The sequence below is a fragment of the Protomyctophum parallelum genome, assembly GCF_964188405.1.
Source record: "Protomyctophum parallelum genome assembly, chromosome: 13".
NCBI lineage: Eukaryota > Metazoa > Chordata > Actinopteri > Myctophiformes > Myctophidae > Protomyctophum > Protomyctophum parallelum.
The window spans coordinates 31,432,093-31,447,981 of record NC_139708.1 but is presented as its reverse complement, the minus strand read 5'-3'; the positions used below and the strand labels follow the sequence as shown (position 1 = coordinate 31,447,981).

The 15,889-nt window shown below is 44.6% G+C and overlaps 1 protein-coding gene across 4 annotated transcripts in view; it reads right to left on the bottom strand.

Moving 5' to 3' along the window:
• crebbpb (CREB binding lysine acetyltransferase b) overlaps nt 1–15,889 on the bottom strand; it is a 70,419-nt gene that overhangs the window by 38,946 nt on the left and 15,584 nt on the right. For all 4 annotated transcript variants that reach the window (XM_083780224.1, XM_083780226.1, XM_083780227.1 and 1 more), the window contains exons 2-3: nt 8,914–9,527; nt 632–808 (exon numbers count right to left, since the gene is read on the bottom strand). In XM_083780224.1, the coding sequence (XP_083636350.1) occupies nt 632–808; nt 8,914–9,527 (791 nt within the window). The remainder of the gene's footprint in view (nt 1–631; nt 809–8,913; nt 9,528–15,889) is intronic.

Genomic DNA, 15,889 nt, shown 5'->3' with positions numbered 1-15,889 from the left:
GAATATGAAATATCGGACAGATCCGTCTTGAGCACATGACTAGAGAGATACTGTGTAACGATTTGGGGGATTTTTGGACAGAATCTGGAGTAGTAATATCCAAAAATGTGTTTTACAAAAGTCGGCCTCCTGGTGGCGCTATAAAAGGCCGTTCTGGAAAATTTGGGGCAGAGGTTTATTGTTGGCATCGAGGGAGTGTGTGTGCAAAGTTTGGCATCGACCGGAGATTAGCTGGTAACGGACGGACACACATGGACGGACAGACGGAGTGCAAAACATACTCTCTCCACATGCCTTCGGCCTGGTGGAGACAATTACAACATTTTGGGGGGATGCGGAGGAATTTACATACTCGTGAGGACCTCTGCTTGGATTGGTGAGTGGCATGCTGCAAGCTCACAACGCGCTGTGACTTATTGGAGCTTGTAGATCTTCTATTTTCTGTGCACCATCATTCAACAAAATATAAATTAAGCTGACTAAGTTTGCAAATAATGGCCCAAATATGGGCGTTTATACGGATCTACAAGCTCACAACGCTCATGTTTTCCCCAGTGAAAAAAGGTTAGTCGATGAACATTTTGTGTCATAGTTTTAGTCGCCGACACACTATTGTAGTATTGCCACCTACCAGGTTGGGAACTGTGCTGGCTGCTCCCTTCAGCTCTGCGCTGGGGAACTGTGGCAGGCTGTTGGGGAGGGCCGTCTTATTCTGGAGCTGCTGGGCGCTGGCGGCCGCCGCTGGCCCCATCTGCTGCACCGCGGCCTGGCTGTACTGCTGTCCGAACGCTGCCCCAGGCATCCCCATCTACAGCAGAGGAGAGACACAAACAGGGTAATAATAATACTTATTAATAATAATAGAGCATTATTAGAGTACTGGCTGTACTGCTGGCCGAACGCAGCCCCAGGCATCCCCATCTACACACAGGAGAGGAGAGACACACAGAGGCTGTTTATTACACGTATGGCTTCATGATACGGGTGGGAGACTTCATTTAATTAAGCGATTTAATAGATTAATTCGATTAATCAGGGGTGAATAAAAATAATAACCCAAAAAAGGTTCCAATATAGCGGAAATAGTTATATAATATTTAGTTATCGGATATTGAAGCTAGGGTCAGCTGAAGTGCTTAATTAGACTAATTGATTTTAAGGTGAAATGTTTTTAGCTTCAATTCATTGAACTGAATTGTCGCCAGCTGAGAAAAGCAGTGCAGCATATTTTGTGTAAAAGCACTGAGACTCCAGTATGTTCCCTGTAGGTTCCAGCATGGCGTGTCTAAAGCGTCAGGATTGGTTTCAGCATGGAGGAAGAAGTTGAGGAACGACAGCACCGCTGTGTGTATATTGTAGATGTCAGCATATAATGTTCTAACTTCAACTGTACCAACGGGGGGGGAAGTGGCTCCTGCTAGGGATGCCTCTAGTCTACACAACACGCCATCTGAACAACAAGGTGTGACAAAAACAAGCGGGCGAGCAGATGATCATCAGAACACAGCCTTGAAGTTTCAAACTGTCTGGCTGCGTCTTGCACAGGAGCGAGGTTGAAGGAACACTTCTAAATCCTGACTTTAGGTTTTGTGAAAAACTTCAAATCTTTATGAAAAACATTCTAAAAAAAATGCATGCTGCTGCTATAACAACTAAAATGACACAGAGGCGTTCCCGGCTTGAAATGCATAACAAGATATAGGCATAACAAATCTAAATGGCTTAAGGAAGACAAAACCAGAGTCGATGAGCAATAAATGACCAATAAATCAGTTGCAAAAAAGCCAAACTAAAAGATTGATTGCTTTTCACCATCCATTATAGATTAATTTCCTCTAAGAGGGGTGATAATTAGCTCTTAGGCACTTTTTATAGAAGCCTAAAAAGCGTGGCAGCATCTCCGGGAGGCTTCCAGCATGTAGTGTGCACAGCGCAGCGCACACAGTACACCTTCTCCCTGCACTCTGCAGCCAGCCAGCTCTGCTGCGCTGCCTGGGCTGGGCATTGCTTTAGCGGAGGCTCCCTGCTGCTCTCAGCGCTCCAGCAGACAGATGAAAGAGCGAGCCCCAGCCCAGTGGAGAGACAGAGAGAGAGAGAGAGAGAGAGAGAGAGAGTGAGAGCGAGAGAGACCAGCAGGCTTTAAACAGCTGAGCAGAGTACGAGCAGCAGAGCACAGTGCAGTCGCGTGCCCTTCCCCCTCTCTTTCAAACACACACACACACACACACACACTCGCTGCCTGCCACCGTCTCCCTCCGACTCGGGAGCCTCCTTCACTAGCGCACTGTTTCCCAAACAGTGGATCGGGACCCATGTGTGGTTCGCAGACACATTTTCATGGGTCCAGTATTTGTTTCGTTTTCCTACATTTTGTAATTTCATTACATTTTCAAAAAGCTAAAAATGCCACAAATTAATACCAAATCATGATTCTTATAGAAAGAAAGAAATCCCTTAAGTTATAAACAAATGTTTAAGAAGTAGTGAGAACAGCCGACCGGGCCGCGTTGTGAGCTTGTAGATCTGCTATTTTCTGGTAATTTGGGTCCTGGTGGAATGCCCAATTCCTTTTTTGGGCTCATGGGCTAAACATTTTGGGAACCACTGCCACAAGCCAAGCCACACCAGACTTATGGCACTTCCTCACCACATGGTACCATTACCATGTGGTACCACATGGTACCGGCTCAACTAGCCTTTGCTACCTGGCATACTTTCTTTGTTTTTCTCACTGCAGATAGTAGCCCACTTAATATAGCTGGCTGTATTAGCGACAACCAAACCTCTGCATAGCCAGCATCTAGTTGAAATGTTTGTTAACAGTATATTCGGTAGCTTCTAGAGATGTGTGACTGTATCGCGGTATCGGGAAAAGTCGGATCGGCCCTTATTTGTCATATCGGGTCATATCGGTATCGGTGAATATGCCAGTCTAACCACCGATCCGACACAGGAGTAAGGGGTTGACACTATGGCAGGTAAATAAAATGTTGGGACATGTGGAGTTTGCTTTGGAGTTGCCCACACTGCAAGTGCACATTTGAGTGAGGAGTCTCAGTCTGCTATAAACACAACACCAGATATATAGCTAGATAGCTATAAACACAACATGAGATCACGACACTAGTATCGGGATCGGAAGCGAAAAAAGTAGCTTCCATGTAGCTTCCATGCAGTTATAGGTGAGTAAGTCGTGATGATTCTCTAACCAATCTGTAGTCTGCAGTGTTTTACCGTTTACCGTAACCGATTACTTGCATGGTTAAATGGATCAATGCAAATATTGCTTTCAGATCTGAAGGAGATGAGCACAGAATTAGTTCAATCAACTTTAGATGGTTTTGAATGCTTCCCTGGAAAACACTGACTGAATCTGAAGCCTTCGAATCATCACACAAGGTCTTGTCAGCATATATTGGTATATACAGTATTGCATTTTAACCATTTTTATGTAAAGATTGGCCGATATTCACATTTTGCATCGCCTCAGCTCATCTGGAACCTCGACGGAGGTGTTTGATACAAAAGAAAACATGTAGTATTCACAACGTTTGCTAAAACAAAGTTGAGTGGAGCTGAGCCGGTACCATGCGGTGAAAGTGCCTTAAAAGCCTAGACCACTTTGGTAGAGGTTTCAGGTTTGGGTTGTGTAGTTACCTTGCCATGAAGTTGACATATTTATTTAGTACTGGGTTTGGTGATGTTCTTAGTCTGAATCAGCTTTGTTTGCGATCGCTGATGGGCTAAAAGAGCTCCTTCATAAAAGAGTCTCTTCACTGTAAATACGTAAGTAAGTCAATGGGGAGCATATTTTGAATGATCAATTTCTAATCAATGGAGCAATTATTTGGAGTTACAACAGCCCAACCCTAGTTCAGCTAGCCGTTCTACATCGACACGTTGTGAGATTGTAGATATTAAAAAAAAAAGGCAAATAAGTTGGATAAGGGGTAAGGGGTGGCACAAGATATAGCCCTTGGTGTAGAGTGGGAAACAGAGCAGAGCAGTACAGAGATGATGCCTGTCAACTAAGTACTAGTTTACTACGTAGACGGTTTAAGGGGTTTAACGGCACAAGGGAAGCCTTCAAGAGTTGCCACTGCTTGCCGAGGTTCCTCCTTCCTTCTCCTGTCTCCTTCCTTCCTTCCTTATCTACCCACAACCACACACACACACTAGTTCGTCTGACCGTGATTTACAGCTCCATTATCGCAGGTCAAGAGTCCCGGGGACTCTTGCACTGAGACCGTCTACAGAGGGAGGACGACAAGAGGGTGACAGACAATGGCAGAACAGAGAGAAGAGTGAGTGAAGGAAAGAATGCCAAAAAGACAACAAAAAAAACAGGGAAGTGGGAAAACTGAGGGATGGGGGGGGGGGGTGGAGGGAGTCTGTTAAGGACAACAGTTAGAATGCCAAGATTGAAAAACGAAAACGATGGAATGAAAAGCAGGGTTTCTAGAGTTTCCTAGTTCAGTTTTCTGTTTCAGATCTGTGCACCATTTCATAGTTTAGTTGTGAATGGCCATATTATCCCAGTCAACAGCAGGTCCACGTGATATAGGCGCGGTTGCTACCAGGGCTAGGCACAATTAAACATTAACACAGGTAGTCGTGCTCCACTGTATTAAGTTAACACCAGTACATACAAAAATAACTTCATAATAACAAATACAATAAGAAATGTTACCTTAGTTGACACAACACTCTTTCGTATGTCCATGTTTCGGAAGGACACCAAGTCTGTGGACACTTAGTCCGCCAGCATATGAATAACTGATATAATTCATGCCAGCATTTCCACCCCGTTCAACCCTTATTTTGAAAAGCCAAGCACCGGATGTTATGAGGACATAATAGTGTTTTGTCGCATATCACTTCTGGTCTCCCTGTCAGAGCAGAGAGAGGACTACTGTAGTGATCACAGTGTCGGCTCTGGGACGTGGAATAAACCTCGTTTTAACCAGAAAAGGAATAGGAGATAAATGCGATTGAAAGAAACTGATAGAATGGGCGTGGGTGCGTGCGCAGTTCAAGATGGCGCACTGGACTCCATCCAGTGTTATTGACAACGCCAGCTAGCAACCCAATGCTATTGCTGATAACGTGAGTACCATTATGACTTGATCAATCAAAAGCTATGTTCTCCGAAAATAGCTGATCTACAAGCTCACAGGCTGCAGATCGGCTATTTTCGGAGAAGAGATTTATAGACTGTGAAAGAGAAGGAAAGTCTGTGAAAGATTTCACGTAAATTGCATGCTGCGTTCATGATTTGAGGCTTTTTGATTCAAAAGGGCCAATCCTGCAAACTTTGAAAGCCAATGTTAGCCAATTAGGATGGAATATGAAATATCGGACAGATCCATCTTGAACACGACTATAGAGATAGAGATAGTGTGTAACGATTTGCAGGATTTTTGGACAGAATCTGGAGGAGTATAATCAGTTCTGGAAATATTGGGTCAGAGGTTCATCTTTGGCATCCAGGGTGTGTGTGTGTGCAAAATTTGGCATCGACCGGGCTAACGGTGCCGGAGATTAGCAGTTCATAGACGGACGGACGGACACACACACACGTGCAAAACATACTCCCCATCTCCCCATGCCTTTGGCCTGGTGGAGACAATAACCATTAAGCAATTAATACCAGTGAGCTGGCGGTTATGAAAGGCTTGTCTTAAACCTGCACCATTTTAAGTAAAAAAGAACGTATCATGTTGCTGTAAAAAGCAGGCTGATCATGGACGCCGCCATCTTTGTTGTTTTGAAGTAGGTAGAAAGCCTGAGGTTATTTTGGAGGGGGCGAGGGGACTATGGCATCACCGGTTCAGGAAAGAGGCAGAATTCGCTGTACACACGGAGAAAACAAAGTAGCCTCTCCAAATTTTGCCAACGCCGTCTCCGTGTGGCAGAAAGGGCAGACCAGCTAAATACTTGTGCGGATAACGCAAAATACGTCCTTGTGTGCACAGGCCCTAAGATCTGTTGGTTTACAAAGAACTTTTAAACAGATGTTCACATGATAAAAAGTGCCTTGGCCAACAACTCCACTACTCCAAAGAACAGCTTTATATTATTTGAGGAACGCATTTGTCCTGGGAGCCCATGTTTAATGGATGTTTCATGAGCTACTGGATACCACTTTGGTAATACTCTGCAATCAGCCAGACTATAGCAAAAAAGTCACTATTAAAAAATGTGTTTTGTAAAAAAAATCTGCCGCCAGGTAGCGCTAGAACATGCGGATCTGAAAAATTTGGGGCAGAGGTTCACAGACGGACATACACGTCCGAACAGACGGATGGATGGGGTGCAAAACGGCCTCGGCCATGCGTTCGGTTTGGCGGAGATAACAACACAGCTGATTTACAAGCTCATAATGCAACGGCAACGCAATGTTGTTTGCTTGCAGATTGTCTATTTTCTCAATTTTTGAATGTGGTGAAAAACCTATACAGTCAGTGACTGTATAGGTTTCCAGGTTGGAAAGTATATTCTAAATTCTAAAAGTATTTTCATGGCCAGCTTTAAACTTCATTGAATCCTGGTTTAAATTCCCGGGCCCTGCTCCAAAAATGAACCGAGCCAAGCTGGTGTTCACAGACACACTTCAGCAGCGCGCGTCTCGCCGATGGCAGCTGTACAAGGAAAACAAAACTTGTGCCAGCCTCTCGCTTTCATCTCCCAACCACAAGGCTGCTATGTACACACTACCTACACACAGGTTAAATCCCTCTCTTCCTGGACCTCTCCTCTCACATTTATTCTAAGTGCTTCACTGTCCTGCATCAGTGGTTCTCAAACCTTTTCATGGCAAGGACCCCCAAATTAATAGGTAGCCACACAGTCCCATCTGAGAATAGTTTGTGCCCCATACAAGATTTTTCAAGATGACAGATCTACAAGCTCAAAACCCGTTGCGACGAGTGTTCTTTTTTTCAAATTGTCAATAAATATAGGGTTAATGTGGTTAAAGTATTACCACTTTTCTGGCAACCCCCTGGAAGCCCTTAAGGACCACACTTTTAAATATATTCTGGGGGCTTTCTCTGCCTTTAATGACATTACACATTGAAAAGAGACAGGAAACAGGAAAGAGAAAGTCAGGGAGTGACATGCAGCAATTAGGGTCTGCCAGGCTCGGGAATCGAACCTGGGACTCGCTTGTCAGGCATTAGAGCACATGTGGTACGCACCTTAACCCATGTGGTACGCACCTTAACCACTCGGCTATCCCCCATCGGACCACACTTTTAGAACCACTATATCCTATATATGATCACTAGGGTTTGGTTTGCTGTATTATGAACCCACAGACTGAGCGTTGAGCTTCTATATATTATGCGGCGCTGTGTGAAAAGAGAGAGTGAAGCAGAGTGCCGCTGGGTGTCCGTGTCACCACAGGAAAAGACCTTTTCATGTGGCCAAGTCTGTGTGGATGTCATCTCTGGTGAGAACTACTGCACTGGTTTCCCCTCCGTTTCCTGTCAAACCACAACAGCCTTGAGAGAGACGCAGTGGGATGGCGGAAAGCTCTCTCACATCATGCACTAGTCCTGTCTGTATTCAGTCTAGACTCTAGTCCTGTGTGAATACACTACATAAACTGCAACGTGGATGTTTGGATATTCATACAGTCTAGTCCCGTCCTCCACATACTACAACATGGATGTTTGAATATGCATAGTCTAGTCCTGTCCTCCACGCCACTGGTTTCCGAATTCCAAACACTGCGTTGGGTCACGGGCCAATTTCTTCTCTCACCGCGTTGTGAAGCGACGCGTTGTAAGCTTGCATATCTGCCCATTTTCACTAGTTTGGGTCCCTGACAAACGTCTAATCTCTCTTTTGGGTCTCGAGTTAAAACGAGAACCACTGCTCCACACACTACAAAGTGGATGTATCCATTCATACATTCTCGTCGCATAGTAACCACTTCAACCCTACATTGACCAAGGTCCCCCAGGGGTCTAAGCTCGGTCACCTACGTTTTTGAGCTGCTACAAGCTGCTACTTTCGCCGAATGTTGGCCTATGACGCCATGCACAGAACATGCACACTAGGATTCATGTGGTTAACCTACTGTATTTGTTCTCATCTTCAGCTTGGCGGGACACAGCCATAATAACTACTAGATTGACATTCATCCAGCCTCCGCCCGCTCCCAGAGGGCACAGCTCCACTTGGCACCAGATTATCCTCTCTCGGTTCAGTGTGCACACATCATTTCTCAATGAGTGGTTCAGTGGCACAGGACCATGTGGCTGTCAGCAAAGTGACTGGAGGTGTAGTTTATTTAAGATGTTTATTATCACATTAAATGTGATAATTTAAACATCTTAAATACACTACACTACTACACTGAACTACAACTGATTTTTTTATCTGGCTGGATGCCAATAGTTAAACCGGTGAAGACTTGCAGTTGCTTTGACTACCGTTAGGGAAAGTAACTCATCCAGTGTCAAAAAGTAGAGAATGGGCTATATGCACAGTCACAGACGCCATTGTGGAAAGAACTTGGGGCCCCTTCCCTACTTCCTTCACAGGTGTTACTGATGATACTAATGAAGGTCCTGTGAAGAAAGAAAAGCAGGTGCCGTCCTCTGGAAACTGCCCTTGGTTAAGGCAGTGGGTGCTCAGCTTTGAAAATAACTTAACTCATAAACCAACTAAGTGGAAAAAGCAGAACTCCAACATAAGTCAGGGTGCTGCTATTGTGCACTGGAAAAAGTTTGAGAACCACTGCACACTAAATGGAACCGAGCCTTAATTTGTTAATTAGTACACATGTGAAGGAAGTAAGGAAGTAAGGGAGTAAGGAAGTAAGGAAGCGGCCGGAAGTATAAAGAGTTATTCTGTGTGCATAGAGCTGAAAATGACATGTGAAAGCAGTGCACCCACACTCACCTTGTTCATGTTGCCAGCCTGCTGGGCATTCATGCTGTTATGCGCTCCCATCTGTCCCCCGCCCTGGGCGAGTGTCTCCGCGAGCACGCTGCCTCCAACGCCCACCCCCGTGACCACCTGTGGCCCCGGCATGCCCTGGTTCTGGTACTGCATGCCAGGCCCGGGTCTACCTCGACCCGCGGGCCCTAGAGCCCCGTTCATCACCTGTCCCGGCTGAGGCTGCCCCATAACCCCGTGGCTCTGTCCGCTGTTCAGCATTGCCTGGCTGAAGCCCATGGCCGCGTTGCCCTGTCCCGACGTGGCACCTCCTTTCTGGGCCTGCAGGGGAGACGGGTGTTGGTTGGGCGAGCCCACCAAAGTGCTTTTCCCCAGCATGACGCCACCGAGCTGGCCCCCCACCATGCCTCCCTGCTGCTGGGGGAGACCCCCTCCTCCCAGGATGGACGTGCTGCCCGGCCTCAGGAGCTCCGACAGCTGCTTGTGCTTGGCGGCCGCGTCGGGGACCATGGAGTTCAGCCCGGGGCCGTTGGACGTCATCCCCATCAGGCCCAGGTCTCCGTTGGGGATCAGTTCATCTGGAAGATCATTCTCCAGGTCAAACAGGGACACCAGATCTAGGAGGAGAAATGGACGGAGACATGGAATGAAGCTAAATAAAATCTCAAGACAAGAAACTGTAATTTTGATGCTTTAAGCCGAACAGAATAAATCACAGATTTGAGCCATTAACTCCTTCAGCGCCACCTGGTGGTCACCAGTAATGTCTTTGAGTGCCAATTCTCCCATTATAAAGAAAGAAATAATTTGTAATTCTATTATGCATGTAATGTGCATGTCATCACCTGTACACCAGATTAGAGGAATTTTCAAAATATGGATTTTCTTTTTAATTCCCAAGGGAGAGACGTCTTAACGCCCCCCCCCCCCCCCCCCCCCCCCCCCATCAACAGTTACAAAGAACAAACCTCCTGATCAGGTTAAGTTGTTAGCTTCCCATCAAGGAGTAGCAGAGGTATTGGTTTAAAGTTGTAAACACAAAGATGCCACTGTGATATCCATTTCACAGATCATTAAAGACGGCATGGGGAGCTAAACTTGCACTTGACCTGTAGTACACGGCTTTTTGACCCGTGTCACAGTCCCGTTTTCAGCCACAACCGGGCAGAGAGAGAAGCTCTTTGTCAAGTCTAGTGCTGGGCAGACTGCAGAGACCCAAATACGCCCAGTAACCTGTGTCTTTATTAACCTATTTTGGGCGGGAACCCCTTTTGGTGTTAGCATTATGTTATACTTTAGCTATTGAAAAATAGCAGATCTACAAGCTACGAGCTTGTAGGCCTGCTATTTTTGAAAAATCGAAGAACGACTGACATAGAAACATACAGTAGCTTTTTCAGAAAACTGTCAGGATGTAGAAGACATTTTTAGAATCTGATCTCAGGTCAAATGGGTTAAAAGCAAAACAATGCAATAGCTACACACCAATTATGCAATAGTCATAAAGGTATAAACACATGTAGAGACACACACACAGCTGGTGAGGATGCCAGCGCTGCCTCCTCTCCTGGAACCATTCCCAGACCGTTCAGTTCACAGGGTTTGTTGTGGCTGAAGAGATACAGTCTTGCAGAAAGCCGGGCAGGGCCAGGCCACAGAGAACGTGTGCGTCTGTATTGACGACACAGCCCTTTTCAGACTTGTCTCATGTGCTGCTAAATACTGTATAGTGGTTCAGGCACAGGGCACTCAGGTGCACCTTACGTTTATCACTTGTACATTATATAATTCATGTGGGAAGTTCACGGCAATGTGGGTGTGGAACCCTGGTAGGTAGGGCTGGGTATTGTAGAGCATTATTGTAGCGCATCATTCCATACTGGTCATATATAGTTAAAGGAAAAAAAAGAGTCAGGGTGCTGCTATTGTGCATGTTTTTCACTGGAAACACTATAGCTACACCAGTGGGTCTCAAAGTGACAAGAATGACACACGTACCATTAACTGCCAGGTGAAACAATCACTCTCCGTTGTGCACCTGTCCCCCTCCCCCATTATTAGTTTATTTTTAACATGTATGTTTCTGTGCCACAGAAAGAAGGTAGGATGTCCACACACCATTCTTAAGCTCCCAGTAGTATTTTATTAGTAGGATTCAACGTTTCGACGCCTTCAGGTCTTCATCAGGAATTGATTCCTGATGATAAAAGTATGGTACAGTATAGCACGGTACAGTACAGTACTAAGCATGTAACGATACAATCAACTCACGATATGATTATTTTCCAGACAAATGACCAAAAAATCTTCCCGACCAACCTTTTCTCACAATTCTTTATTTAACTAGGCTACATTGCAAAAGTAGCATTACTTTTCATGTAAAGTTGTAAAGGCGTGGCGTGGCGCTAGAGCAAGACCGTCCGAAGGCCGGTTGAGTTGTTAATTTATATTCTTCATTGCAATAAAAGGTGTTATTGATGATATTTCATGTTCCGTGACTTTAATAATGTCAAAATAATTCAACACATTTGGAAAATAATCTGATAATTTTATGACGTATATAGTCTGAAAAATACTAGGCAGATTTTCAAATATTTCATTGATAATGATAGTCTTGCAATTTGATATTTAAAATAAATATTTGACAAGGGCTCCTAGGCTAAAATTCAATAACTGACCCTAACGAACAATCATGCAACAAAAAAAACGCTTTTATCCGCAATTGCACGATCTACTGTCTAATAAGACAAATATGCCTTGAAACATTACACTGTCAATATTTTTATTTCATTCAAAAATAGAGAATCTTTCACTCAATAGGGACTGCTCCTATCAGGTTGATGATATGTCCATGTGTGGTCCAACCCTATGGAATGCATATGCTAATAAAAACAACTTAATACTTTATAAGGATAATATGAGCATCAAAGCAATATTTAAATACTTTATTGGCACGTGCATTCCATACATTCCCTGGGGCTGGACCACACATGGACATATGACATCAACTTGCGACAGAAGTGAGTGAAATATTCTCTATTTATGAAAGTTAGTGTTTTTATTTTTTGTTAGTTTATTTTAGGCAAGTAGTGTTTTAAGGCATATTTGTCTTGCCAGGGATCCTTTTAAACAAAGAAAGATAAATGTTTACAATATGTCCATTAACATTATCCAAATTAATTCATTTTAAATTTTAAATTTTACTTTTGGAACAAATAGCCAATTTAATGTTTAGGTGCCCACTCGTCCTGCACCCTCTTGCAATGTGAAATGCCGCCGAATCTGTAATAATAAACTTTTCCATTTTCATTCCGTCTTGTCATATGGGCCATCTTTTCAAATTGTGACAGCTAGCTGATGCTTTTATTGTGAAGGCAAAAGTTTCTGAACGTCTCATCCTCCATATTTCCGTGTGCTGGAAATAGCCGATCTACAAGCTCACGTGTTGCGGAGGTGACATGTTGTGAGCTTGCAAATCCGCTGTTTTTAGCATGCAAGTTGCAACACGTCATACGGCGAAGCATAAGCGCCGATGCATACTCCTATTTTAGAGACGAATAAAAGTCGGTTCGGCGCTGTAGAGCCTACAATGTGACGTCATTTGAGGTTCGGGGGGGGCGGGGGGGGGGGAGGGTACCGTCCTAAAGTCGGCTCTTCGGTGCTACTGAAAATTTCTGAAGAGCCGAAATCATTTCGGCACTACAGCACCAAAACAGCGGTAAAATAGGAGTATGAATCGGCCCCAAGTCACTTTGTCACTTTGTTTTTACTTTTTAGCCAAGGCGACGTAGGCTGCACAGACAGAGTTAGACACAGATGGCTCCTCGATGCAAAATAAACAGGGACAGTAGATCGGGAGTCGGGACACGGTATTGATAAGCTTCTGTTGTTCTGTGGACGCATATCATGAAAGCAAGCAGGGTGTACTGTAAACGCTGGTTGAGCAAGTGGCTGTCGACCTGGCATTGTCATTATGCGTGTCCCTGGCCGTGCACATGCATAGGTCTCGCTCGGAGTGAGTGCTCTGGGTTTGCACCACTCTTCTTCCCTCTTTTTCCAGCAACAAAATCCTTGTTCCTAATTCCTATCGCTCCCCGTCACAGACATGTTAACTCTACTTTCTTTCTTTTCTCTCTGCGCGGCAGGAGGAGGAAGTAACTACGGTAGCCTGCAGGCGAGTGTGAGAGAGATTTACCGTAAATACCCTAGTTAAAGTGAAAAACGTTTAAAATTAACTTTAAAATTTAAAATGTGATTAATCGTGCAGCCCTAGTATGTGTGTACGTGTTATGACTAAAAAACAAATATATTGAGCTTTGTCTAAAATCCAAAGGGACTGTGCACTGGGTTTCTAGCAAAGGCTACTTTAAAACCCCTGACCTTGGTTATTCTACCAAAGACTTAGTGAAATGAAAAAACACTTTTAGAGCATATGGGCATCTTACTTTTGGCATGGTCAGCTACGAGTGTGCAGCTATAGATATTTTTCTTTATTGGTTTCCCGTTGGCTGGCACCTCACAAGGACTGGTGTGCCGTTTATTCACATCATAATGGGCATACCTAACAATAGATGCCAAAACAATGGGAACATTTCCATTTGTGTGAAATTTTTATATCCAAAGTCCATAAAAAGCCAATTTAATTACTTCCTTTGAAATAAAACGTGCTGCATGATGACTCTACCCTCATGAATATAAATTAATCTTGATTTCATTCACCCGTTTGATTCTTACAGCTGTACGTTCCTCCAAAACACAGCTGATTTTGATTACAGAACTACTCTGTTTTTAATTTCATTCAAGTTGACATCAATTCCAGACAGTGTATTACTCATTTTAAACTGTATCAGCACACTAAAATTGTATCTGAAAACATCGGTTCGAAGTAAGCCATGTAGTAGCAAACAAACATGAAAACATCAATCTGGATGGAGTATGAGAAAGCGGACAGATCCGTGTTGATCACATGACTGATGACTATGGAGATAGTGTATACCGATTTGAGTGATGTATAAGCAGGGCTGCACATATGTGGTGCGCCACCGCGCATGCGTCGTCAAAATTCAAAATGCGCTGTCAATCAAGCGCCGGGAAGCGCTTCTGCGTACCAACAGCCGGGGCCGCCTAGAATGATTATTATGGCCAGAATACTAGTAAATTCTGTGGCGAGAGCATTTCCCACCGACTGCCACTCAAAGTGGCTACTGGCCAATCACAGCGCGTCCTTACTCAAAAGGGGGAGGATTCCATGCTGCTTTCTGCTGGGAGCCTGGGAGGAGCCGGAGGGCGGTTGACAGGAAAACCTGACACGAATAGTTTCGTCTTCTCCGTTTCAGATAGCAAACTACTGTAGTCCCCGGTGTAAAAGGGCATGCTGTGGATGCTTTGCACTCTTCCCATTTGCCGCTGTGCTTGCGTTTGTTTTCCGGCTGCTGGAGCAGCATGGTTGCTCGTGTGCGATGCCGTCTCAGAACCCGAATCCGAGGCAGAAACCATATTAGCGTCTCTCACAGCCTAGGCACCGGCCACCGACTTTTTACGGGTACTAAGCTTAGAGTATACTCTATGGTACTAAGGTTTTAGTTCCGACATAGTGGAGTGGGAAGAGTTTAAAGCATTGCGGACTGGCACTGCTGCTGCCCAACATGAACACCGTGTCTCGACATACTGTCCCTTATTATCGTAAAGTCGGGTAGTGTACACTGTTTATTTTTGCACCGAGGAGCCATGTGTGTCTGACTACGTACGTCGCCTCAGCTAAAAACAAAAGGGAACTAGGGAAGCCTGATGTATGCTTCGCCGTACGATGTGTCGCATGTTAAAAAAATAGCTGATCTGCAAGCTCACAACGTGTTGCAACACGTTGTGAGCTAGTATGTGAGCAACACGTTGTGAGCTAGTAGATCGGTTATTTAAATACAAAATAATAAAAAATCTAAATATTGCTTTGATGCTCATATTATCCTTAGGAAGTGTTAAGTTATTTTTATTATAATATGCATTCCATAGGGCTGGACCACACATGGACCTAGATTTTTGCAAATTTAGATTTTTTAAATAATGGGATGAATCTACAACAAGAGCCATTCTAGGGCTAAATCTAGAGTTGCAATACCCTCCATTGACTCCCCACTCATCCAATAAATATTGTTTTGCTATAAGTTATTCATCCCTCTTTTATCCATCCGGCGAGACGGGTCGCCGCATTTTAGGAGCACCAAGAAACTCCTCCAGGTGCTCCTCTGAGTACTAGACCAAAAAAGTTGTGTGCAGCCCTGTGTATAACAGTATAAGTGTACGACAGTACGAGTAATCTACAGAAATGTGTTTTGCCCAAATCGGCCTCATGGTGGCGCTATAACGGGCAGATTTGAAAAATGTAGGGCAAAGGTTTTTCCTTGGGCTCTAGGGAATGCACCTACAAAGTTCTACACAGATCGTGCATTTATAAGTAAGAACATAAATTGGCCTGTTATAGCGCCACCATGAGGCTGATTGGTTTTTTAAGTGGCATTCAAAACGGACCAGTCCAACTTTGGAGGAAGGCAATCTAGCTAATGGGGAAGCGAACAGGTCCGTCCGTGTTGATGACATTGCTTTGGAGATGGTGTATACCGATTTGCATGACGTATGGATAAAATGTGTACGAGTAATGTAAAGAAATGTTTTGCAATTGTCTTCCTCGTGGTGGTGCTGGTTCAGGCCGCTGTGGGAGATTTGGGGCAGAGGTTTGTCATTGACATCCAGGGAGTGTGTGTGCACAGTTTGGCATTGACCAGGCTATGATAAGACTGATAAGATAAGACGATAATGATAAGACGAACCCCCCACGGCCCCCAATCCACTCGCAGGAGATCCTCCTCCGTTGATCTCTCTCTTCTAACAAATGGGTGTGGGTGCCTTCCTAGTAGTACCGTGTGGCCATGCCCGGCAGCTGTCAGCCCATTGGAGGAGGGGGGGGGGGGGGTGGTTTGAGGAG